The sequence below is a fragment of the Lepus europaeus genome, chromosome 21, assembly GCF_033115175.1.
Source record: "Lepus europaeus isolate LE1 chromosome 21, mLepTim1.pri, whole genome shotgun sequence".
NCBI classification, from domain to species: domain Eukaryota; kingdom Metazoa; phylum Chordata; class Mammalia; order Lagomorpha; family Leporidae; genus Lepus; species Lepus europaeus.
Genome location: NC_084847.1, coordinates 50,646,766 through 50,669,103, shown reverse-complemented (window position 1 = coordinate 50,669,103; position 22,338 = coordinate 50,646,766). Strand labels below are relative to the sequence as shown.

Sequence of the window (22,338 nt, the reverse complement as noted above, 5' to 3'; positions counted from 1 at the left end):
TGGCTCTGGGAGTTTTGCAAGGATGGAAAGGCCAAGGCTGCCGGGGAGGGGAAGGAAGCGCCAGGGCCGAGTCAAGTCCTCGGGCAGCCGCAGCCAAGTCTTCCCCGGCCCCTTGCCCGCCCACAGCTCCTGTTTGTCCCCCGCTTTTGTATTTGAAAGGGGGAGTCACGTACCACACACACACACACGGGTCCACTCCCCGAATGCCACACGGAAGCCAGGAGCTGGGAACGCCATGCGTGTGTCCCGTGTGGGCGGCAGGGGCCCGGCTGCTGGGGCAGTCACCTGCTGCCTCCCCAGGTGCGTGTGAGCAGGGAGCTGGAATGGGGAGCAGAGCTGGGACTCGAACCCAGCATTCTGATGCAGGGGTGCAGTGGCCCACGTGGTGTAAAGGAAACCCACTTGGGAAACCACCAGCCTCCTTCAGAAAGGCCACGGCCACCCAGGGATCGGCCACCCCCACCCCGCTGCCCGCACCTGCGCCTGGTGTAGCAACGGCAGCCTGTGCCCTGCCCCCCGCCCGCACCCTTGGCCCCAGCGCTGGGTTGGCAGCGGCGTCCTGTGAACCCATGTGTCCTGTGTGGGCCATCCTGGACACATAACCGGAAGTGACCAGAGGATACCCTTGCCCCAGGGCTGGCAGAGGGAACAGGAGGCTACCAGTGCCGCATCCCTCCTGGCAGGGGGAGCCACCCACCAGCCGGGTGCAAGGGGAGTGGACCCTACAGTTCCGAGACAATTGAACGTACCGGCAGCCTTGAACTTGGCCCCGTCGTGTGAAGACTCATCCAGCAACCTTGGCTTCTGCTCTGCTGACCCCAGCCTTGCCCCCCGGGGCCCTCAGAAGGTCTCGAAGGACCCCCAGAGCTGGCTGCCATCACTGAGATCTCTCCATCATGGGAGCCTCGGCTCTGGCCCTCAAGGTGGCCCTGGTCACTTTCGCTCAGTTCTGGCGGGGACAAGGAGGTGGCACACTGGGCGCCTGTGCAGGTGGGGTCTGCGGCCGCCCGCCTATGACCTTGGAGGAGCTTTGTGACCTCTGACCTACTGGGTTGCCCTGAGATACAGAGAGCAGGGAGTCCCCTGGATGTACCCTAGCCTGCGGTCTCTGTCCCCTCTTTGTCCCAAGTCCCCTTTCCTTGCAGAGTTATCTCCCTCAGGGGAAAACAGTCCACTGTGAGGATTCGAACTCAGGTCTCGCTCAGCGCCAGCGCAGTGTCTGGCCCTCAGCCACACCCCCCGGAGGCATCCACGCGCTTGCCGGGCCAATGTCACAGTCAAGGACCAGAGTGTAGGCCTAGGGGCCCATTGCATGCCAGATGGGGACAAAGAGAGCTGCTGTCACCTCTCGGCTGCCGGAGAGAACCAAGGTAGGAACCAGGCAGTGTGGAGTGAGCAAGAAAGACTTCTCAGAGAGAAGAGAGACCTGTAGGAAAGGGGGGGGGGGGGAGAAATAGGGTGGGCACGACACAAGCAAAGGCCCTGAGCCAGGGGCTGCCGGCATATCCAGCGACAGCAGAGGCCAGTGTGGCTGGAAAGAGGAAGCCAGTAGCAGGTGAGTCTGGGAGACAGGCAAACCACGCCCCAAAAAAGCCCTTGTGGGGCCTGGTAGGCCACAGAGAGGACACGGCCAGGCTGTGGCTGCACACCTGTGTGTGGCTGCCCATGGCTGCTGCACCCCCCAGAAACCAAAAGGAGAAGCAAAGCCGGCCAGGCCCCCTTCTTCCTCCCCACCCCCCACGCAGATGGGGACAGAAGCAACTTCCTCTTTCCGGGGTATTTAGGGCCGGGCCCGGGGAGCGGCGGGTGCCCTGGAGACGCTGCCCAGCCATGGGGGACGCCTTCATCCGCCACATCGCCCTGCTGGGCTTCGAGAAACGTTTTGTCCCCAGCCAGCACTACGTGAGTGGATCCGGGGCCCAGCCTGGGGAGGATGTGGTGGGGGCAGGGGCAGGGGCTCGGGCCTTGCTCTGTCTGTCCGAGCCCAGGCACCACAGCCTCCCCCTGGGATGACTGCCCACCCCGGGCGCTGCCCACGCCTCACCCTCTCGGCTCCCGGCCCCAGCCTGGTCTCCGTTCTGCAGCCCAGAGCACAGATCCGGGGCCTCTTCCTCCAAGGAGGCCTCCCTGATCAGCCCTGCTCTCAGCTGTGTGTGTCCCTGGGCAGCCTGCACAGGCAGGTCTGCTGGTGGGCTTTTTATTTATTTATTTTTTAATATTTATTTATTTTATTTGAAAGTCAGAGTTACACAGAGAGAGGAAAGGCAGAGAGAGAGAGAGAGAGAGAGAGAGAGAGAGAGAGAGAGAGAGGTCTTCCATCCGCTGGTTCACTCCCCAATTGGCCGCAATGGCTGGAGCTGCGTCGATCCAAAGCCAGGAGTCAGGAGCTTCCTCCGGGTCTCCCACATGGGTGCAGGGGCCCAAGGACTTGGGCCATCTTCTACTGCTTTCCCAGGCCACAGCAGAGAGCCGGATCCGAAAGTGGAGCAGCCGGGACTAGAACCGGCGCCCATATGGGATGCCGGCGCTTCAGGCCAGGGCATTCACCCGCTGCGCCACAGCACTGGCCCCATGTTGGGTTTTTATACCTGCCAGGGGAGCGACACCAACACAGGGGCCGGCCAGTCTCCTGCCTGCCGTCATGGGTGGAATATTGAGGACCAGGGGCCAAGACCTTTCTTCGTTTGGAAGTCAGAGTGACAGACGGGGAGGGAGAGACACAGAGAGAGACCTTCCATCCGCTGGTTCACTCCCCAGATGGCTGCAACAGCTAGGGCTGGGCCAGGCCGCGCTGGGAGCCCCATAGCATCCCACTGAGGCCTGATAGGCCAGAGCCCTTTTGCCGTTTGACCCCTGGGACCCTCAAGCCCCGCCCCTGCGCCTCCCACCGATCCTCCGATTCTTCTGAGAGGCCCATCTTCTTGGCCCCCGAGTGCCAAAGGGGTGCAGAGGCCTCGGAGTTAGCACCCTCTCTGTGGCCCCCAAGGCCCCACAGCCGCGGAAGCCGAACGAGGGCGCGTGCGGGCCTCTCCCCAGGTGTACATGTTCCTGGTGAAGTGGCAGGACCTGTCCGAGAAGGTGATCTACCGCCGGTTCACTGAGATCTACGAGTTCCACGTGAGTCCACGGCAGGCGCGGGGGCGCCTGCCCGGCCCTGCCCTGCCCCATGCACCGCCCAACCCCAACTCCTCCCAGCCCACAGCCAAGGCGGCGTTTATTTTACCTGCATCCAAACATGTTGGAAAACTTCCTTTCTTATTTATTTAAAGGGCCCAGTGACAGGGAGACAGAGAGATCTTAATAGCCGCTGGTTCCCTCCCCAAATGACCGCAACAGCCAGGGCTGGGCCAGGCCAGAGCCAGGAGCCGGGAGCTCCATCCAGCTCTCCCACGTGGGTGGCAGGGCCCAAGCACTTGGGCCATGGCCTGCTGCCTCCCAGGGTGTGCGTTAGCAGGGAGTTGGATCGGAAGTGGAGCAGCCAGGACTTGAACCCAGCACCCCAATATGGGATGTGGGTGTCCCAAGCGCTAGTTTAACCTCTGCTCCAAACACCTGCCCACCGAAGGCTATTTCTCAAAAGGAAATAAAAAGTGATAAATTGAAGGCTCCCTTAATCGCATACCCTTGAACCAGCTCCTGGCCTTGGGTGACTGCGCACGTGCGGACACACACACACACACACGTGGGCCGGGAAACACGCCGCACTGGTGAGCCACACACATACGTGGCCTCAGCACACTGCCTCCTTGCTTTTATTACCATCACTAGGTTATATAGTTTTTAGATTTATTTCTTTATTTGAAAGGCAGAGTTACAGACAGAGAGAGATCTTGCATCTACTGGTTCACTCCCCAAATGGCCACAACAGCCAAGGCTGGGCCAGGCCAGAGCCAGGAGCCAGGAGCTTCTTCCCGGTCTCCCAAGTGGGTGCAGGGGCCCAAGCACTTGGGTCATCCACTGCTGCTTTCCCAGCCGCATTAGCAGGGAGCTGGATTGGAAGTGGAACAGCTGGGACTCGAACCCGCAGCCATACAGGGTGGCAGCCTAACCTGCTGCGCCACAGCTCCAGCCCCTTGGGGCGGGGGTGGTCTTGTAGACCACGGTGTGGCTATTGCCTTCCACTCCGAGGGAGCCGGGGGGCCAGGGTGGGCTTTGAGCAGGGTGGGCTGAGCTCAGACCAGGGTGGAGGGCGGGGAGGCTGCAGTACCCGCCGCGGCCTGGCGGTGGCGATGTGACGACGGTGATGCACCTGCCGGTGGCTGGGACCCGGGACACCCCAAGGCTTCAGCCGCTGGGGCGCAGGGGTTGTCCTAAGGAATATCCCCTCCGGTCTTCTCCTCTTACGTCTAGAAACTGTTGAAAGAGATGTTCCCCATCGAAGCAGGGGAAATTAACCCGGAGAGCCGCATCATCCCCCACCTCCCAGGTGAGCACCTGCCCGCTCTTGACCTTGACCTTGCGCGGGCGGAGGTGGGGGTTGCTCACCGGTTCTCGGGCGCCCCCGCCCAGCCCCCAGGTGGTTCGACGGGCAGCGGGCGGCCGAGAGCCGCCAGGGCACGCTCACCGAGTACTGCGGCGCGCTCATGGGGCTGCCCGTCAAGATCTCCCGCTGTCCCCACCTGCTGAACTTCTTCAAGGTGCGTCCGGACGACCTCAAGCTGCCCGCGGACAGCCAGTGAGTGGCCGCCTCCTCCCACCCCGGGCACGAGGACCCTCCCCCTCCCCGCAGCTCAACCCCAAGGAGCGGCCGCGCTGGCCCTGCGGCCTGGGGACGCCGGCGGGTCTCGTGCCTCCCCGGCAGGGCGGGACGCAGGGCCCGGGTCCGGCTGCCCCAGGGTCCCAGTCGCTCCCCAGAGCCCCCTCCCCTCGTTGGTCCACTCGCTGCCTCCTCTCGGCGGGAAGTCCTTCCGCGCGTCTACCCCCGGGAGGGCCGGCGGCTAACCAGGCTGTGTGCTCTGCTCTCTCTCAGGGCAAAAAAGCCGGAGACGTACTTGGTGTCCGAAAACGCCAAGAGCAACGTGGCAGGTGAGGGGCGGGGCCGGGGAGGGGCTAGGAGGCAGGGAGGGGGCGGGGTTGGGCTAGGATGCAGGGGCGGGGCTAGGGTAGGGGCGGGGCTTGGGAGGGGCTTGGAGGCCGGGGAGGGGGCGGGGCTGGAGAGGGGCAAAGTGCAGGGAAGGGGCGGGGCTAGGGAGGAGCAGGAGGCAGGGTAGGGGCGGGGCTTGGGAGGGGCTAGGAGGCAGGAGAGGGGGCGGGGCTGGAGAGGGGCAACGTGCAGGGAAGGGGCGGGGCTAGGGAGGAGCAGGAGGCAGGGGAGGGGGCGGGGTTGGGCTAGGATGCAGGGGCGGGGCTAGGGTAGGGGCGGGGCTTTGGAGGGGCTAGGAGGCAGGGTAGGGGGCGGGGCTGGAGAGGGGCAAAGTGCAGGGAAGGGGCGGGGCTAGGGAGGAGCAGGAGGCAGGGGAGGGGCGGTGCTGGGGGGGAGCTAGGAGGTAGGGCCGGGGCCAGGGTGGCCAGGCGGGGCTGGGGGAGGAGCAACGTGGCAGGAGAGGGGCGGGGCATGGGGAGGTGAGGAGCAACGTGGCAAGGGAGGGGGCGGGGCTGGGGAGGAACAAGAAGGCAGGCTGGGCTGGGGGAAGAGCGATGTGGCCGGGGGCGAGGCTGCGGGAGGAGCAACGAGGCAGGTGAGGGGGCGGGGCTGGGGAGGGAGAGGAGCAATGTGGCAGGGAAGGGGCTGGGCGGCCGCAGGTAGCCATGGGCACAAGGAAGGGCGCCGGAGCAGTGGGGGGCTGTGAGGCTCTGGGTTAAGGCGTGGGCTCTTTGGGGCGTGAGAAGGGGCTCCTCACCCCCGTGGCTGCTGAGCCCAGCACAAGAGAGGCTTGTGGCCGAACGGCTGAGCCCTGAGCCGGCATCGGGAGCCAGGGTTCTTCAGAAGTGGTCCAGGGCCATGGCAGTTCCGAGTCTTGGTTGCACAGCGGTTGTTCCTAACCCGTGGTGTTCCGGGCACCATTTATTTATTCGAAAGGCAGAGTTACAGAGCAAGAGAGAGCCAGAGAGAGTGAGAGGTCTTCCATCTGCTGGTTCACTCCCCAAACGGTCAAAACAGCCAAGGCTGGACCAGGCCAGAGCCAGGAGCCAGGAGCTTCTTCCAGGTCTCCCACGTGGGTGCAGAGGCCCAAGCACTTGGGCCATCTTCCACTGCTCTCCCAGGCCACAGCAGAGAGCTGGATGGGAAATGGAGCAGCCGGGACTCAAACCGGCGCCCATATACGATGCCGGTGTAGCAGACGGCAGCTTTACCCGCTGTGCCACGGCGCCAGCGCCGGCCCTGGTTCATGGGGTCAGCAGGAAGTGGGCACTGCAGTGCTGAGGTCCCCAATCGGACAGCTAGGCACACCGAGGCACGGTGTAGCTGAGACACAGCTGGGAAGCCCAGGACCAGGGTGAGAATTAGCAGGTGTGAGGCCCAGGTCCGGGCTGGTCTGTGTTCATGTGAGGCCCCCAGGAGATCCCTCGCACCTTGGTGTTGGGAGAGGCCGCTTCCAGCCCCCGCGTGAGCCTGGAATGTACTAGGTGCTCAATGAATCCAGGGGCATGCACAGCCCAGCGCATTTGCTGCCTTCATTTGCAGGGTGCCCCCCCCCATCCCGCCCCAACCCCCAGGTGCACAGCCCGGCTGGCGGTCCCTGGGGCCTGCTGCGCTCGCTCACCCCGCCCCGCCGCGCTTGCTCACCCCGCCCACCTGCCCTCTGCCGCAGACATCACGGGCCCCATCATTCTGCAGACCTACCGCGCCATCGCCAACTACGAGAAGCGCTCGCCCTCAGAGATGGCCATGGCCACGGGGGACGTGGTGGATGTCGTGGAGAAGAACGAGAGTGGTCAGGCCCCCGCCCCCTCCCCACCCTGCGTGGGGTCCCGTTCCCCTGGTGCTGGGAGTGAGGTGGGCTGATCTTCCTACCAAGGCTCTGGCCTCCTTCCGGCTTGTCCCACCCGTGGGGGTGGGTGAGGGAAGACTGGGGGCTGGAGGTGCTTTAGCCCCTCCGGGGGCCCTGAACCTGCTCCCCCAAACTTGCCCCAAGGGGTGCAAACTGCTCATTGGGCAGATGGCTCCCAGCTGTGATGTGTGAGCCTGTGTGTGTGTGTGTGTGTGTGGAGGGGTGATGATCATGGTGTCCAGCGTGGTGGAGGTGCCATCGCCAAATCTGAGTGTTGGAGACGAGTGCGTCTGTGTCCAGGCATCCCTACCACCCCGAAGGCAAGGGAGGTGTCAGGCCCTGCCCCTCATTACTGCCCCCACCACATGCTTGGCACAGGCTGGTGGTTCTGTCAAATGAAGACCAAGCGTGGCTGGGTCCCCGCGTCCTTCCTGGAGCCCCTGGACAGTCCTGATGAGCCAGAGGACCCAGAGCCCAACTACGCAGGTGCCCCCTGCCCTCCAAGGCCGTGGCAGGGTGGGGGGAGAGGCAGGAGGGGCCCAGGGATACGGGGAGAGCAGCAGCTGGAGGAAGCCTGGGTCCCCCACCCCTGAGGAAAGGAAGGGGATTTTGGGCCCCCACGGGGTGGACAGACCCTCCCAATGCCCTGGGCCACTGTCCTGCACCAGGTGAGCCCTACGTCACCATCAAAGCCTACACCGCCATGGAGGAGGACGAACTGTCCCTGGCCCAGGGCGAAGCCATCGAGGTCATTCACAAACTCCTGGACGGCTGGTGGGTGGTCAGGTAGGTGACCCCCGCCCCCACCTCCGCGCAAGCCCACTGGGCTCGGTTTCCATCTTAGTAGCCGGCGCCTGATGAGGTCTTCAAAAAGTTAACGGAAATGCATACGATGAAAAAAAAAAATCATGCCCGGGTCTCCCTTTAAGGCCAGAGGCCCAGGGAGAGGGGCGAGGACTGTGGGGCTGGGGTCCGGCGCCCACCAGGGCCGTCTCTTGCAGGAAGGAGGACGTCACCGGCTACTTCCCGTCCATGTTCCTGCAAAAGTCGGGGCAGGACCTGACCCAGGCCCAGCGCCAGATCAAGAGCCGGGGGGCGCCGCCCCGCAGGTGAGCCGGCTGGGATCCAGGGGCGGGCCCCTCTGCGCGGCCTTGGCCAGGGGCCCGATGACAGCCTCCCCTGTGCCGCCCCGGCCAGGTCGTCCATCCGCAACGCGCACAGCATCCACCAGCGCTCGCGCAAGCGCCTCAGCCAGGACACCTACCGTCGCAACAGCGTGCGCTACCTGCAGCAGCGCCGCCGCCTGCTGCCGCCCGGCCAGCGCGGCGCCCGGAGCCCGCTGCGTGAGTGCCGGCGGGGCCGGGGGCGGGGCCGGGGGCGGGGCCGGGGCGGGGCCTAGGCCGGCAGGAGCCCAGGAGAGCAAGGTAAGGGCGGGGCCGGGAGCCCGCTGCGTGAGTGACGGCGGGGCCGGGGCCAGGGAGGCGGGGCCAGGGAGGCGGGGCCTGGGCAGTAGTCTTAGAGAGCAGGGTAAGGGCGGGGCCGGGAGCCCGCTGCGTGAGTGACGGCGGGGCCGGGGCCAGGGAGGCGGGGCCAGGGAGGCGGGGCCTGGGCAGTAGTCTTAGAGAGCAGGGTAAGGGCGGGGCCGGGAGCCCGCGGCCTGAGTGACGGCGGGGGCGGGGCCGGGGCCGGGGCCAGGGGCGGGGCCTGGGCCGGCAGGAGCCCAGGAGAGCAGGGTAAGGGCGGGGCCGGGAGCCCGCGGCCTGAGTGACAGCGGGGGCGGAACCGGGGCCAGCGGGAGTCCTAGAGAGCAGGGTAAGGGCGGGGCCCAGAGCCCGCTGCGTGAGTGAGAGGGGGCGGGGCCAGGGGCGGGGCCTGATGAGGCGGGAGCCCTAGAGAGCAGGGTAGGACTGAGCCTGGGCCGGCAGGAGCCGAGGAGAGCAGGGTAAGGGCGGGGCCGGGAGCCCGCGGCGTGAGTGACGGCGGGGGCGGAGCCGGGGCCGGCGGGAGTCCTAGAGAGCAGGCTGAGGGCGGGGCCTAGGCAGGAAAGGGCGGGGTCAGAGCGCGAGACGGAGTCAGGGCGGGGCCAGGGAGGCGGGATCTGAGCAGGTAGGAGCCCTAGAGAGCAGGGTAGGGTGGGGCCGGGGATGGACTCTGGGGGCGGAGTCAGGGCAGGAAAGGGTGGGGCCAGCGCGAGAGGCGGAGTCAGGGCGGGGCTCTGACCCGGCCTTGGGGTCTCCCGGCAGAGGAGGAGCCGCGGCCGCAGAGCGCGAAGCCGCAGCCAGCGGTGCCCCCGCGGCCCAGCGCCGAGCTCATCCTGAACCGGTGCAGCGAGAGCACCAAGCGGAAGCTGGCGTCGACCCTGTGAGGCCGGGCCGCCCGCGCCCTGCCTGCATATGCTTGTACATAGCACGGGGCCTGGACGCCCAAGGACAGTCGCCGGGACCGTACTGAGGCTCTGCAGAGGCAGCGCACCCGGGCTCCGCCCCGCGGGTGTTTCCAGAGTGAGGACAGAGGGCTGGGGGTTGCTGGGGGGAAGTTCGGTGCGTGCCGCCCAGCCTTGGGCAAGAGCACTTTCGCAAGGGCGCGAGGAACTCCAGTCCCCGCTGCCCGCTGATCTGGACGGGGCCGCCTGCACGCACTCCACGGGGAGAGCTCACGACAGCATGGGCCCGTGGGGCGGGGGGGGCCCGGCTGTCATTTGGGTGAGGTGGTGGTGGGGTCCTCTGACCACTCCCAGAGACCCCACTCCAGTTGGGAGAGTGTCCCCGGAAGCCGATACTCCTCGATGGACAGAGCCTGGCCGCTGACTGCGGCACCGGTGCCCGCCCTGGGGAGCCTGTCCCGGGACGCAGAGCTACGTGGGGTGCAGGCCCGGCTGCGCATCTTGCAGAAGAGCCGGGGCAGGGGCTGTGCAGGACCCGCAAGGCTGGTCTCCCACGCTGCTCAGGGGAATAATGGGACCCCCAGCCCCAACTCCTCTGCTTGTACGGCCGCAGTTACAACCTTTCCATTAAATAAAGAGATAGAATGGCAGCATCATTCAGGGTGTTGTTTATCCTCCAAGCTGAAGATAATGCCAAGAGGCTGAGGGGTGGGCGCTGTGGTGCCGTGGGCAGAGCTGCTGCTGGGGGCGCCTGCGTCTGGAATCAGTGGCTGGGTCACGTGTAGGCGGCTGCAGTTCGGCAGCCCTGCCCCCGCGTGTGACCCAGCTGCTGCTTTTTTTTTTTTTTTTTAATATGAAAGTCAGAGTTACACAGAGAGAGAAGGAGAAGCAGAGAAAGAGAGAGAGAGAGGTCTTCCATCCGTTGGTTCACTCCCCAGTTGGCCGCAACGGCTGGAGCCGCGCTGATCCAAAGCCAGGAGCCAGGAGCTTCTTCTGGGTCTCCCACATGGGTGCAGCGGTCCAAGCACTTGGGCCATCTTCTACTTCTTTCAGGCCACAGCAGGGAGCTGGATAGGAAGTGGAGCAGCCGGGTCTTGAACTGGCGCCCACATGCGATGCAGGCTCCCAGGCCAGGGCGTTAACCCTCCACACCACAGTGCCGGCCCCTTGTTTTGTTTTCCTAAAGAGAACCTCGGCCTCCACTTACTCTGTGTTTTGTAGCCTAGGTTACTTGTTTTGGGGGTTTTCTATTTTAGGCTGGGGTTCCTTCCAGTTTCCCGTAAAGGGGGAGACAGGTAATACAGGGATACCATGTGTGACTCACGGCCAACCGATTCCGGTCAGACTTGCCACACGCTAGAACGTGCACGGGACCCCGAGAGAACAGGGGAGGGGCATACGTGGGCACACACAGCCGTCAAGGGACACACATACACACACACACACGTGTCTGCTTCTCTGCTGACTGACACTTCTGGACGTCCAGAGCCCCTGGGGCTCAGGTAGGTGACACGGAAGACCGGAACAGGCTGAGCACAAGGCTGTCACCTTGTGGAGAAACAACTAAACCTCTCTGGGTGTTTACTGAACTACGAGGAGGCATGACGCGTCACACAGATGGGCCTGGTACCGCACATAATATTTCCAAGTGGGGAAACATTAACAAACAAAAGTAGGCGTGGGGCCGGTGCCGTGTCTCAATAGGCTAATCCTCCGCCTTGCGGCACTGGCACACCGGGTTCTAGTCCCAGTTGGGGCACCAGATTCTATCCCGGTTGCCCCTCTTCCAGGCCAGCTCTCTGCTGTGGCCCGGGAAGGCAGTGGAGGATGGCCCTAGTCCTTGGGCCCTGCACCCTCATGGAAGACCAGGAGAAGCACCTGGCTCCTGGCTTCGGATCAGTGAGATGCGCCGGCCGCAGCGGCCACTGGAGGGTGAACCAAAGGCAAAAAGGAAGACCTTTCTCTCTGTCTCTCTCTCTCACTCTCCACTCTGCCTGTCAAAAAAAAATAAAACAAAAGTAGTCATGGGGCCACCTCGTAGTGAATTTTCTCCTTTTGCGATCCGAGGCCCGGGTCCCGCCACGCGGGGCTGGGCGTCCTACCTTACGTGGCCACGTGGAGCACGGAGTCCCAGGGTGCCGTCTTGAGCTGGGAGCAGTACTCCGTCTTACTCAGTTTCATGATGGCGAAGAGCTGCTCGCAGATGTGGGTGCTCCCGAACATGGAGAGGACCTTGGCACAGTGGGCCCGGAGCCTCGGGTAGCTGCTGCACAGGTGCCTGTAGAACTCGGGCACCCCCACCTTGTCGTACGTGGCCTTGAGCAGGGTGTTGCACTGCAGGTCGATGACCTCCAGCTGCAGGTCCTCCCGCACGCAGTCCACCGTCACCGAGAAGGGCGCGCGGAACAGGGCCAGCTCGCTCTCGCACTGCTGGAAGTCGGCCAGCCGGGTCTGGAACTCTGCCTTCAGCTCGGCGATCTTGGGCAGGTAGCTCAGCCCGTCGCGCTCGCTCCTGGACACCGACTTCAGCGTGGGGAAGTGGGCCAGGTTGTTCCGGGCCAGGTGCGTCTCCCACAGGCACAGCTTGGCCAGGAAGGCCCGGATGAGGTCGTACATCTGCGTGACGAGCTGCGAGTGGCCCTGCAGGGCCAGGCTCAGTGTGTTGAGGTGCGTGGTCACGTCCACCAGGAAGGCCAGGTCTCTGATCCAGTCCCCGGAGCTCAGCTGGGGCAGCGGCTTGCCGCGGGACGACATGAAGGAGTCGATGTCTTCCAGGGACTCGAAGAACCGCTTGAGCACCAGCCCGCGGCTGAGCCATTTGATACCGGTGTAGTAGAGCAGGCTGCCGTACTGGCTGTCCAGCTCGTAGAGGAGGGTGGTGAAGGCGCCGTGGTTCAGGCCCCGAGAGCAGATCCAGTTCACCGAGCTCACCACCACCTCCATGACGTGGTCCATCTGCAGCTTGTGTGCGCACAGCGACTCCGGGTGGATGATGCAACACACGGACTTCAGCTCAGGGCCCCCTCCGCGGCTCGCGGCCACCTTGGACCGCAGCTTGGTGACCAGCCCGTTGCTGGCGTCCACCATGGCCGGTGTGCCCGTGGACGCCACACTCACCAGTTTGGACCAGTCGATGTTGAACTTCTTCAGGCTCTTCTCCACGCGCGTGAACGTCTCCTGCGCCGACCTGCTGCCGGTCACGGGCACCGTGTCCAGCAGCTCCTCCGAGGCCTCCAGGTTCTCGTCCACGCCACGGATGAACAGGGCCACCTGCGGGGTGTTGTTGATGTCCGTGATCTCGTCGATGGCGATGGAGTAGGCCACGGACGCCCGGATCTTCTCGCGTAGCTTCTCCCACAGGCCGCCAGCCAGGTCCTCGGCGGGCGGCGCCGGCGGCACCCCCGCCCCGCCGGCCCCGACCCCGGCCCCGGCCGGCCCCGCGGCCTCGGGCGCCCCCAGCAGGTACTGGCGCAGCCCCCGGCGCAGCCCTCTCTTGAGCTCGCGCAGCTTGGCGTCGCGCGTCTGCTCCGTGTACTGGTCGTAGAGCTCGCTGTGATTGGTCTGGTAGTGGCGCCGCAGGTTGTACTCCTTGGACACCGACATGCTCTGCTTGCAGATCAGACACGTGGGCATGTTCTGCACCTCCACGAAGAAGTACGCCCGCTCCCACTTCTCCTGGAACACGCGGCCCTCCTGGTCGATCTTCCGCTTCCCCACTTGGGAGAGAGACACGGGGTGAGGACACAGCCAAGGCCCCGGGAGCGAAATCCAGGGGGCTGCAGGGTGGGGCGTGGCGAGGTGTGGTGGGTGTGGCTACGGAGGGGTGTGGCTTTGGGCGGAGAGGGGCGTGGCTAGGGAGCGCCCTGAATGGGCTGGGCGAGGAGAGGCGTGGCTAAGTGGGGAGGAGGTGTGGCTAGGAAGGGGTGTGGCAGCTGGGCTGGGAGGGCGTGGCACACGGGGGGGGGGAGGCGTGGCACACCAGGGGGGGAGGCGTGGCACATGGGGGGGTGGGGGGCAGCGGGGTCTCAAATTTAAAGAAGCGTGCGGGTAAACAAGGTGCTCCCGGAGAACAGATACAGAAGTGGACTTCAGAAAACGCTGGGGAATCTGGAGACAGAGCGTCAACCAGTGGTTGCCAGGAGACAGGGGCGGGAACGGGAAGTGACTGACAGTGGGAAGGAGGCTTCCTCCTCCTCCTCCAGGGTGGGGACGGACAAGGCCGTAAGACCGGGGTGGGGGCAGTTGTGCAAGGCTGAAACCGAGCTGGCGACGCAACACTGAGCTGCACACGCGACTCAAGTGGGTTTGATAAAAGCCCTAAATACCCAAACCGGTCATTGCACGGGCATTTCCAAACAACACTTTGGTCTTCAAACTGTCAAGCAGGAGGCTCCCCAGTGGCTCCAACTCCAGCGGGCATGGCCATTCGGCGCCGGGCTCACCTGCCCTCTCCTAAGGGCCGTGTTGGGTTCGGACATTGAAAACACTTAGCAAGCAGGGTGCTCAGCCCCGGGAGATCTCAACCCCAGCACTGCAGGGCTGCTGGGAGCCCCAGCCGGGGAAGTCGGCTTGGGCATTTAGCCTAGACACCCACACCCCGTACCAGAGGGCCGGGCTGTGGCTCTACCTCCAGCTTCCTGCCAACGCACACGCTGGCAAGTGGCAGAGCATGGCTCAGGTTCTTGGGTCCCTGTTCCCCAGTGGGAGATCAGGGTCGAGTTCCCGGCTCCCACCTTTGGCTTTGGCCTACCCCCTAGTCTTTGCAGGCACCTGGGAGTGAACAAGTGGAAGCGAGCTTTCTCTCTTTCTTTGCCTCTCCCAGAAAATACGATGAAAAGAACCGGTTGGGGGTGTGGTGGGGCAGGTGTGGGGAGAAGAGGTGAAGTCACAGGTGAGGGTGCCATGTATGCTGGGTGGCCAGGCAGGCACCATCGACCAAACTCATACACCGTGACTGTGGCTGTGCGGTGGCTGCCAGCGTCATCAGACTATCGTACAGGCGATGGAGAAGGCCAAGTTCAGACAGAGGGCCGCACGTGCACTTTGCTCCCGGGCTCCAGAAGCGGGACCCCTTTGGGGCTGGGGATGGTGCTGGGGGGCTGGGGGGCTCTCCCTGCACGCGACACTCACCATTACTCAGTTCAAGTCCGGGCAGCGGCCTGCAGGGAGAGAGACATGGGTGAGTGAGTGCAGTGCTAGGTGCTGAGTGGCACCTCTGTGCCGGGTACAGTGGGCACCACGGAAAGGGAGCAGGGACCCACCCTCAGCAGTAGGGGGCGATACAGTGAGCGGGACGGCAGGGACCCTGGGGTGGGGGGGACCCACCTGCTGGGGCCAGCTGCCCTGAGCCCACCGGCTTGGTTCTCCTGGCTGAGCGGGCGCTGCTCACCACTCACTCACCTGATGACCGTGAACTTGATGAACTCGGCGGCATCCAAGATCCTCCGCATGGAGCTGATCTCCAGGTAGCCGGGGGCTTTGAACACCACCCCCGGGGGCATGCCGTCAATCACCACACAGCCTGGGTTGAAGGTGATCTTCCTGTAGGGGACCTTCACGGGAAAATCCACACCGATCGCTTCACCTGTGATGAGACAGTGGAGTTTCTCACCTGCTTGCCCCAAGCCACGCCTGGTCTTTCTGAAGTCGTTGCGTTTATGTGAGAGACAGAGAGACACAGACAGACACAGAGAGGTCTCCCATGGGCTGGTTCGCTCCCCAGATGCCTACGACAGCCAGGGCTGGGAGCTCCATCTGGGTCTCCCACGTGGGTGGCAGGGCGATTCCCAAACACCTGCTGCCTCCCAGGGTGCGTATCAGAACCCTGGAATCAGAACCCAGGCACTCGGATATGGGATGTGGGTATCTCAGCCAGCACCCTGGTGGTTGTCCCAAACACCTGTCACACAACTCATCTCTGACACCAAGATTTTAAAATCGCTCACGGGCCACGACAACCCTGGGAACCTCCTGTTATTTATTACTCCATTCTCAGCAGTCCAATGATGTGTGAAAAAAAATTAAAAAATCAACTTACAGACTTGACACTGGTGTGAGTCAAGCAGGCACCAGTGTCTCCATCCATGAAGTGCCAGAGGACTCTAGAAAGCTCATGGAGAATGGAATCAAAAGGTAGCTTTATTCTGGTGCAAACTACATTGGAAATCCATGCAGAGGAGCGTTTTTGGAAAGTTCATGGAAATGTGTGGATTTCAAAAATTTCTTTTTCTTTTTTTTTTTTTTTTTTTTTTACAGGTAGAGTGGATAGTGAGAGAGAGAGAGAGACAGAGAGAAAGGTCTTCCTTTTTGCCGCTGGTTCACCCTCCAGTGGCCGCTGCGGCCGGCGCATCTCGCTGATCTGAAGCCAGGAGCCAGGTGCTTCTCCTGGTCTCCCATGCGGGTGCAGGGCCCAAGCACTTGGGCCATCCTCCACTGCCTTCCCGGGCCATAGCAGAGAGCTGGCCTGGAAGAGGGGCAACCAGGATAGAATCCGGCGCCCCAACCGGGACTAGAACCCATTGTTCAGGCGCCGCAAGGTGGAGGATTAGCCTGTTAACCCACGGCGCCGGCCAATTTCAAAAATTTCTGCACCAAAATAACTTAAAAAAAAAAAAAAAAGAGAATTATTTGAAAGGCAGAATTAGGGGGGGAGGGAGAGGGAGAGAGAGAGAGAGGGAGAGAGAGAGACAGTGCTTCTGTCTGCTGACTCACTCTCTAAATGGCAAAAACCAGACAGAGCTGGGCTGATCCGAAGCCAGGAGCCAGGAGCTTCTTCTGGGTCTCCCACATGGATGCAGGGGCCCAAGCACTTGAGCCATCTTCCACTGCTTTCCCAGGCCACAGCAGAGAGCTGGATTGGAAGTGGAGCAGCCGGGACTCGCCAGCGCCCACACAGGATGCCAGCACCATAGGTGGCAGCTTTACTTGCTATGCCACAGCGCCGGCCCCAATACAGTTACTTTTAATTCCATTTATCCACATGCTTTATGAAGGACCCTGGTAGAAATGACCATAATATCATCCTGGAAGGCGTTTGTGAGGATTAAATGATTGAGCCACACACCGGGCACAAAAAATAATACTCATCCAAGGTAAGAACTTGTCGGGGCCAGTGGCCCTGGCCCGACATGAGATGCAGCAGGCTGAGGCTGTCCCTTATCTAATCCTGTTTCCTGCATTTATTGTCCTGATGGCCGAAGGCACAAGATTTTTCATCCCACATTCCTGCAGGCAGGATGTGACTTCTGATGAAGGTCTATGATGTTCTTTGCTCTATCTGCAGAGCTTGTACCCTGACCATTGCTACTTTGTAAACTTGCTCTGTTCCTGTGCTATGCATGATTGCACACAATGAATGTTCTCTGTATGGGGTCTGGGGTATAGAACCTTGTCTTTCTGTGTGCTCGGGGCTGGAGGCTGAAGAGTTTCTTCAGGGAGACTGCCTTCAGTCCCTCTCGCCGGGCCCCCTACTTTGGCCTGGAACTCGATGAGGCAATAAACGTGGTGATGAATTGACTGAGTGCTGCGTGTCGCCGTGTGGTTTGTCGGGTGGCCTCCGACAAGAACTTAATAAGTCTAAGATAGCTATTATTATTATTATTAGTGTTTCCATGTAAAATCTATTTAGTAAAAATGTACACTAATGTTGATCACGACTGGGGTGGTGTTGAAGATGCTGCTCGGGGCACCCACTTGCACACCCGAGTGCCTGGGTTTGAATCCTGGCCCCGCTCCTGCTGATGTGCATCTTGGGAGGCAGCCATTGATGGCTCAGGTACTGGGTCCTTGACATCCACCAGGGAGACACAGATGGAGTTCCTGGCTCCTGGCTTTGGCCTGGCTCAGCCCTGGCTGGATTGGGTATCTGGGCAGGGCACCAGCAGATAGGAAGGGTATTTGTCCCTCGCTCTGGCTTTCAAATAAATACAATAAAAAATTTTAAATGAAATGTGCTTTTTAAAACTTAAATTTATTTTTTAAAGATTTATTTTATTTGAAAGGTACAGTTAGAGAGAAAAAGGGGTGGGGGAGAGAAAGAGAGAGATACTGATTTTCCATCTGCTGGTTCACTCCCTAATTTGTTGCAATGGCTGGGCTGGGCTAGGCTGAAGCCAGGAGCCAGGAGCTTCATCTGGGTGCAGGGGTCCAAACACTTGGGCCATCTTCCACTGCTTTCCCACATGCATTGGCAGGGAGCGGATTGGAAGTGGAGCAGCACTGGTACCCATAGGGGATGCCGGTGCTGTAGGTGGTGACTTTACCTGCTATGCCACAGCCCCAGCCCTATGAAATACTTTTTGCTAAAAAAATGTTTCAAGGCCAGGTTGTGTCGTGGGTAAAGCCGCCACCTAGCCTAGCCTAGCCCAGCCCTGGCTGTTGTGGCCATCTGGGGAGTGAACAGTGGATTGAAGATCTTTCTCTGTCTCTCCCTCTCTCTCTAACTCTACCTTTCAAATAAATAAATCTTTTTTTTTTTAATTTCAGGTATATAAATTCTGAATACGTGACAATACAGAAACTTACCAAATTTTCGGCTAAACAGGTCATTGACTTGTTCTCTTAGCTGTTTAATCTTTTCGATGCTTGACACTCTCTGTTTCTCATTGTCTAAAATAATGAAACAAATAAACAAACCAGGATTATTAATGCGCCTCCACCCCCCACCCAAAACAAAAAAACAAAAAAAAAAGCAAAAACAAAGCTGTTGGAAGAAATGCTCATAGCAATGGGAAGGTAGGTTACCTGGCTTCTCTTTCAGTTTACTCTAATAAAGTGTTTTGGAAATTTGCAAGGGGAAGCCATTGTACACGACAGAGAATTTTCCAAACGATGGCCCCAGACAGGCATACTTCACGCCACCTTAGGGAACCTTTTCAAGATCCCGCAACACAAGGACGTCCATGGCACCACGGTAGGAATCTTAGCCCACGCAATACGACAAGTAAAGGAAATGAGTTAGGTGGGGATAGTTTCCAGCACTTGAAGAAATCTGATTCTATTGGATCTTGAGTAGCTAAAGCAAACACATGGTTCCAACCCCCAGAGGCATAAGGCAACGTGTGGAAACGTCTCCCACCTCCCCCACCCTGAGCTCTGCTTCCTTCCCCGAATGATCTCTGTGCCTGGATTCTTTTCCGTCTTTCCAGATGAGTTTCCACACTCACACAGGTGGAAAAGGAGACTACTTCATGACGGGCAGCAAATGAACTTCACCCCCGTGGCCCCAGTTCCAATTGTCCGGCCGCCGGCATCTCCCAGACAGATGCTCTCGTGTGGCCAGCAGAAGCAGTCTATCTGACGAGCGGCGCCTGACAGTAGTGAGATATTTAGTGAACGGCAAGCTGCAGGCTGTTTTGTGTTTTTGCATTGCTCTCCCTTTGTTGTCAGGACAGACGAGGCAAAAGCCAGCTCCATGTCGTGAAACGCTTCGGTCAGAAGGGAAAATGTGTACGCTGGGCTCTGGAACGTCACGAATTACGACAAAGCCGCACGGAGCGTCCACACCTGGGACAGGGACCTATTACGACAAAGCTGCACGGAGTGTCTATACCTGGGACAGGGACCTATTACGACAAAGCCGCACGGAGCGTCCACACCTGGGACAGGGACCTATTACGACAAAGCCGCACGGAGCGTCCACACCTGGGACAGGGACCTATTACGACAAAGCCGCACGGAGCGTCCACACCTGGGACAGGGACCTATTACGACAAAGCCGCATGGAGCGTCCATACCTGGGACAGGGACCTGAACAATGTTCAGCTCTTCCACACCTGCTGTGGAACCTGCAACGCCGGATGAGTGCATGTCTGCGGAAAACAAAGCGGAGGTGAGACAAGAGCGCGAGGGTCAGAAGCCACAGAACACGAGGCCGACTCTCCTCTAAACAGGGCAGGTGTCACCCTGATTAGAAGTCCAGACTGAATTAAAAAAAAAAAATTTAGGGGCCAGCGCTGTGGTGCAGTGGGTTAACGTCCTGGCCTGAAGCGCCGGCATCCCATATGGGCACCGGTGCTAGTCCTGGCTGCTCCACTTCTGATCCAGCTCTCTGCTATGGCCTGGGAAAGCAGTAGAAGAAGGCCCAAGTCCTTAGGCTCCTGCACCTGTGTGGGAGACCAGGAAGAAGCTCCTGGCTCCTGGCTTTGGATCGGCACAGCTCCGGCCATTGCGGCCATCTGGGGAGTGAACCACAGGATGGAAGACCTCTCTCTCTCTAACTCTTTAAATAAATAAATCTTTAAAAAAATTTAAAAACGTTCCAACATTTATTTAAAAGGCAGGACAGAGGGAGGTCCCCACGTGCATAGCGTATCACCCTTTTATCCAGGATTTCACTGTTCACGGTCTCGGTTGCCTGTGGTCTGAAACTGTTGCATGGAAAGTTCCAGAAAGAAAACAACTCCTCAGTTTTAGGGCATGTGTGGCTCTGAGACAGTGAGACTATGAGCCTCCCTGGCGGGGAACCACCCCTTTGGTGGATCTTCACGGATGCCCCGCCCCTTTAGTGTGCAGTGGAATCTCAGCTATGGGAGGGGGGAGCTGTGGCCTCGGGGAAGGGCTTGTGTTCCAGCAGCCCTGGGGGAGGAGCTGGTGCCATGTCGTGCACCTGCGCCCTCCCACGTCATCACAAGGAGGGCAAGGGTATCTAGAGGGAGAGACTACAGTCGCTCTGTTTTCTCATGAGGCACGGCTGTTAGTCTCTGTGCCTAGTGTATAAGTGGAACTATATCATGGGCATGGCCATATAGGAAGTACTCTGTGGTTTCTGGCACCCGCTGGGGGTCCTGGGACCTACGCCCCGTGGATAAGGAGTGCCTGTTCTAATGCTCGGACATGTGTGATCTTACACAAGTGTACAGATGGCAAACCAAACACATAAGACATACTAGCTTGTAAGTGTTTTGAATAACATAACCTTTTTTTTTCTTAAAAAAAATTTATTTCTTTGAAAGGCAGAGTGACAGAGAGACACAGCTCTTCCATTTGCTGGTTCACTCCCCAAAATATCCATGACAGCCAGGGCTGGGCCAGGCTGAAGCCAGGAGCCAGGAGCTGCATCCTGGTCTCTCACATGTGTGGCAGGGGTACAAGTGCCGGCTGTTCCACTTTCCAACTAGCTCCTTGCTAATGCACCTGGGAAAGCAGCAGAAGATGGCCAAAGGGCTCGAACCCCTGCACCCACGTGGGAGAACAGGATGAAGCTCTAGGCTCCAGGCTTTGGCCTGGCCCAGCCCCGGCTGTTGCAGCCATTTGGGGAGTGAACCAGCGGATGGAAGACCATTCTCTCTCTCTCTCCCAACTCTGCCTTTCAAATAAATAAATACACTTTTAAAAATCTGTTAAAAAAAAAAAAAACAACCCTCTATTAAATTCAAAAGACACAACATCCTATTAATCAACAGAAAATCTTGCAGTACAAGGTAGCCTCAAGCATTATCGCCATGTCAACCGTGCCACATAAATTCAGCCGAATCCAAGTCCAACACCTTGCAACGAAGTCCGCTGTGGTCTCGCACTTTGCTTTGCATTTTTTTCCTGTGGGGCTCGATGTTTTGGGTCTGCAGGCCAAGAGGTGACAGGAAACGGAAGGTGGGATCTCTATGACTGGAAACTCAGGGGAGGCTGAACACGACTCCATGCAGAACCAGGTGGCGGAGCAGGCAGCACTTCTGGGCAGGACAGGTGCCGACAACAGCCAACCAACCAACAGTGGGCGGGCAGTACCTGTGACCCCGAACCCCGCGTTCCCTGCTCTGGAGCAGCGGGCCTTGGCTTTTGGCTGAACAGGAACTCCTCCCTCTGTCAGGAGTGAGCTGGATGTAGTTCAAGGTCACGGGTGTTTACCGGGCAACAGGAATGAGGGTGTTGGGGCCACAGGAAGAGCAGCGCAGACCCCGAGGATAGAAACGGAGGCCACATTTTCCAGGACATGTTGGATTTTGTGGAAAACAACAACAACAACAAAAAAACTCCTTTTGAAGAGAGACCTGTGACTGCTGGCACCTTTGCAGGGATGGCTCTAAGGGGTGGTGACGCCGTCAGGGGCGTGCAGGAGCCACAGGCAGCATTGCTTCGACAGGTCGGCAGCCGAGAGGTTTAAAGTACTGACGACAATAAGAAATTTCTCAAAAATAATAAAACCAGGCATGAGCGTTTGGCAAGGGAGTTAAGATGCTGTTTGGGACTCCCACATCCTGATCGGACTCCCTGGCGTTAAGCCCTGGCTGTATCCTCAGTTCCACCTTCCTGCTAGCGTGCATGCTGGGAGATGATGGCTCAAGTGCTTGGGTCCTGGCCATCCACATAGGAGACCTGGACGGAGTTCCTGGCTCCTGCCTTGGGCTTGGCTCAGCCCTGGCAGTTGCAGGAATTTGAGGAGTGAACCAGTAGGTGGGAGGTCTCTGTATCTGTCTATCTTCCAAATAAATAAATAAATAAATGATTATGAATTGCCACTGGTGGACGGGGACCCACGGGGACTGTGTGTTCCCCTGAAGACTTTGCGATCAACTCAATTGGCTTTACCACGATCGAGGAATCAGGTCCACGCAGGCAAACCACCCACCTGATCCACCCCCTTCCGTCTTTCCTCCCTTGTACCGAGAAGTGTGGACCCTCTGGGACCAGTGCAAGCTCGCATGGCGTAGCTACGTTGCCTGCCACGCCCCGAGCACTGGGTCCTAGTGGAGGGGCGGCTGGAGTCGGTAGCACGCACCCAGACCCACCAAACGCCTCCTGCCCATGACAATGCTCTGGGAAAGAATCCAAGTGACTGTGACCAGGCCACTGACCTTCCATTTTCACGTCCGCTTCGGGGTCCTTGTTTCTTTCTGGAGGGACCGGCTGAATAGAATCTTGAAAAAAAAAAATTCTAAAATGACCTCCATTATTAAGTATTCTCTTCATATGCCTGCAGCTTGCTGCTCCACCCCCACCAAAGGAGCCTGTCCTGGCCTTTTAAATAGCATCCAAGGTGGACATCTGGTGTAATGGTTTAAGGCACCACTTGGGAGGCCCATATCG

The 22,338-nt window shown here is 60.0% G+C and overlaps 2 protein-coding genes across 7 annotated transcripts in view; one reads left to right on the top strand and one right to left on the bottom strand.

The window, feature by feature from the left end:
* Positions 1-1,830: 1,830 nt before the first annotated feature.
* On the top strand, positions 1,831-9,955 carry NCF1 (neutrophil cytosolic factor 1). The gene is made up of 11 exons (XM_062179862.1): positions 1,831-1,902; positions 3,037-3,117; positions 4,351-4,426; positions 4,510-4,675; positions 4,970-5,025; positions 6,753-6,875; positions 7,311-7,418; positions 7,601-7,718; positions 7,934-8,041; positions 8,130-8,275; positions 9,176-9,955. Exons 1-11 carry the CDS (start codon positions 1,831-1,833, stop codon positions 9,295-9,297), a joined length of 1,176 nt encoding a protein of 391 aa, XP_062035846.1. The 3' UTR covers positions 9,298-9,955.
* Positions 4,332-22,338, bottom strand: part of LOC133750315 (general transcription factor II-I repeat domain-containing protein 2B-like) — a 58,305-nt gene continuing 40,298 nt past the window's right edge. For 3 of the 6 annotated variants that reach the window (XM_062179859.1, XM_062179855.1, XM_062179860.1), the window contains 6 exons: positions 22,107-22,169; positions 19,050-19,124; positions 17,839-17,922; positions 14,716-14,899; positions 14,446-14,474; positions 9,972-13,031 (listed from right to left, as the gene is read on the bottom strand). In XM_062179859.1, coding sequence (XP_062035843.1) covers positions 11,419-13,031; positions 14,446-14,474; positions 14,716-14,899; positions 17,839-17,922; positions 19,050-19,124; positions 22,107-22,169 — 2,048 coding nt within the window. In that variant the 3' untranslated portion in view covers positions 9,972-11,418. Of the gene's footprint in view, positions 4,354-9,971; positions 13,032-14,445; positions 14,475-14,715; positions 14,900-17,838; positions 17,923-19,049; positions 19,125-22,106; positions 22,170-22,338 lie in introns of those variants that run through there. The other 3 variants (XM_062179858.1, XM_062179857.1, XM_062179856.1) reach the window with 3 other exon arrangements.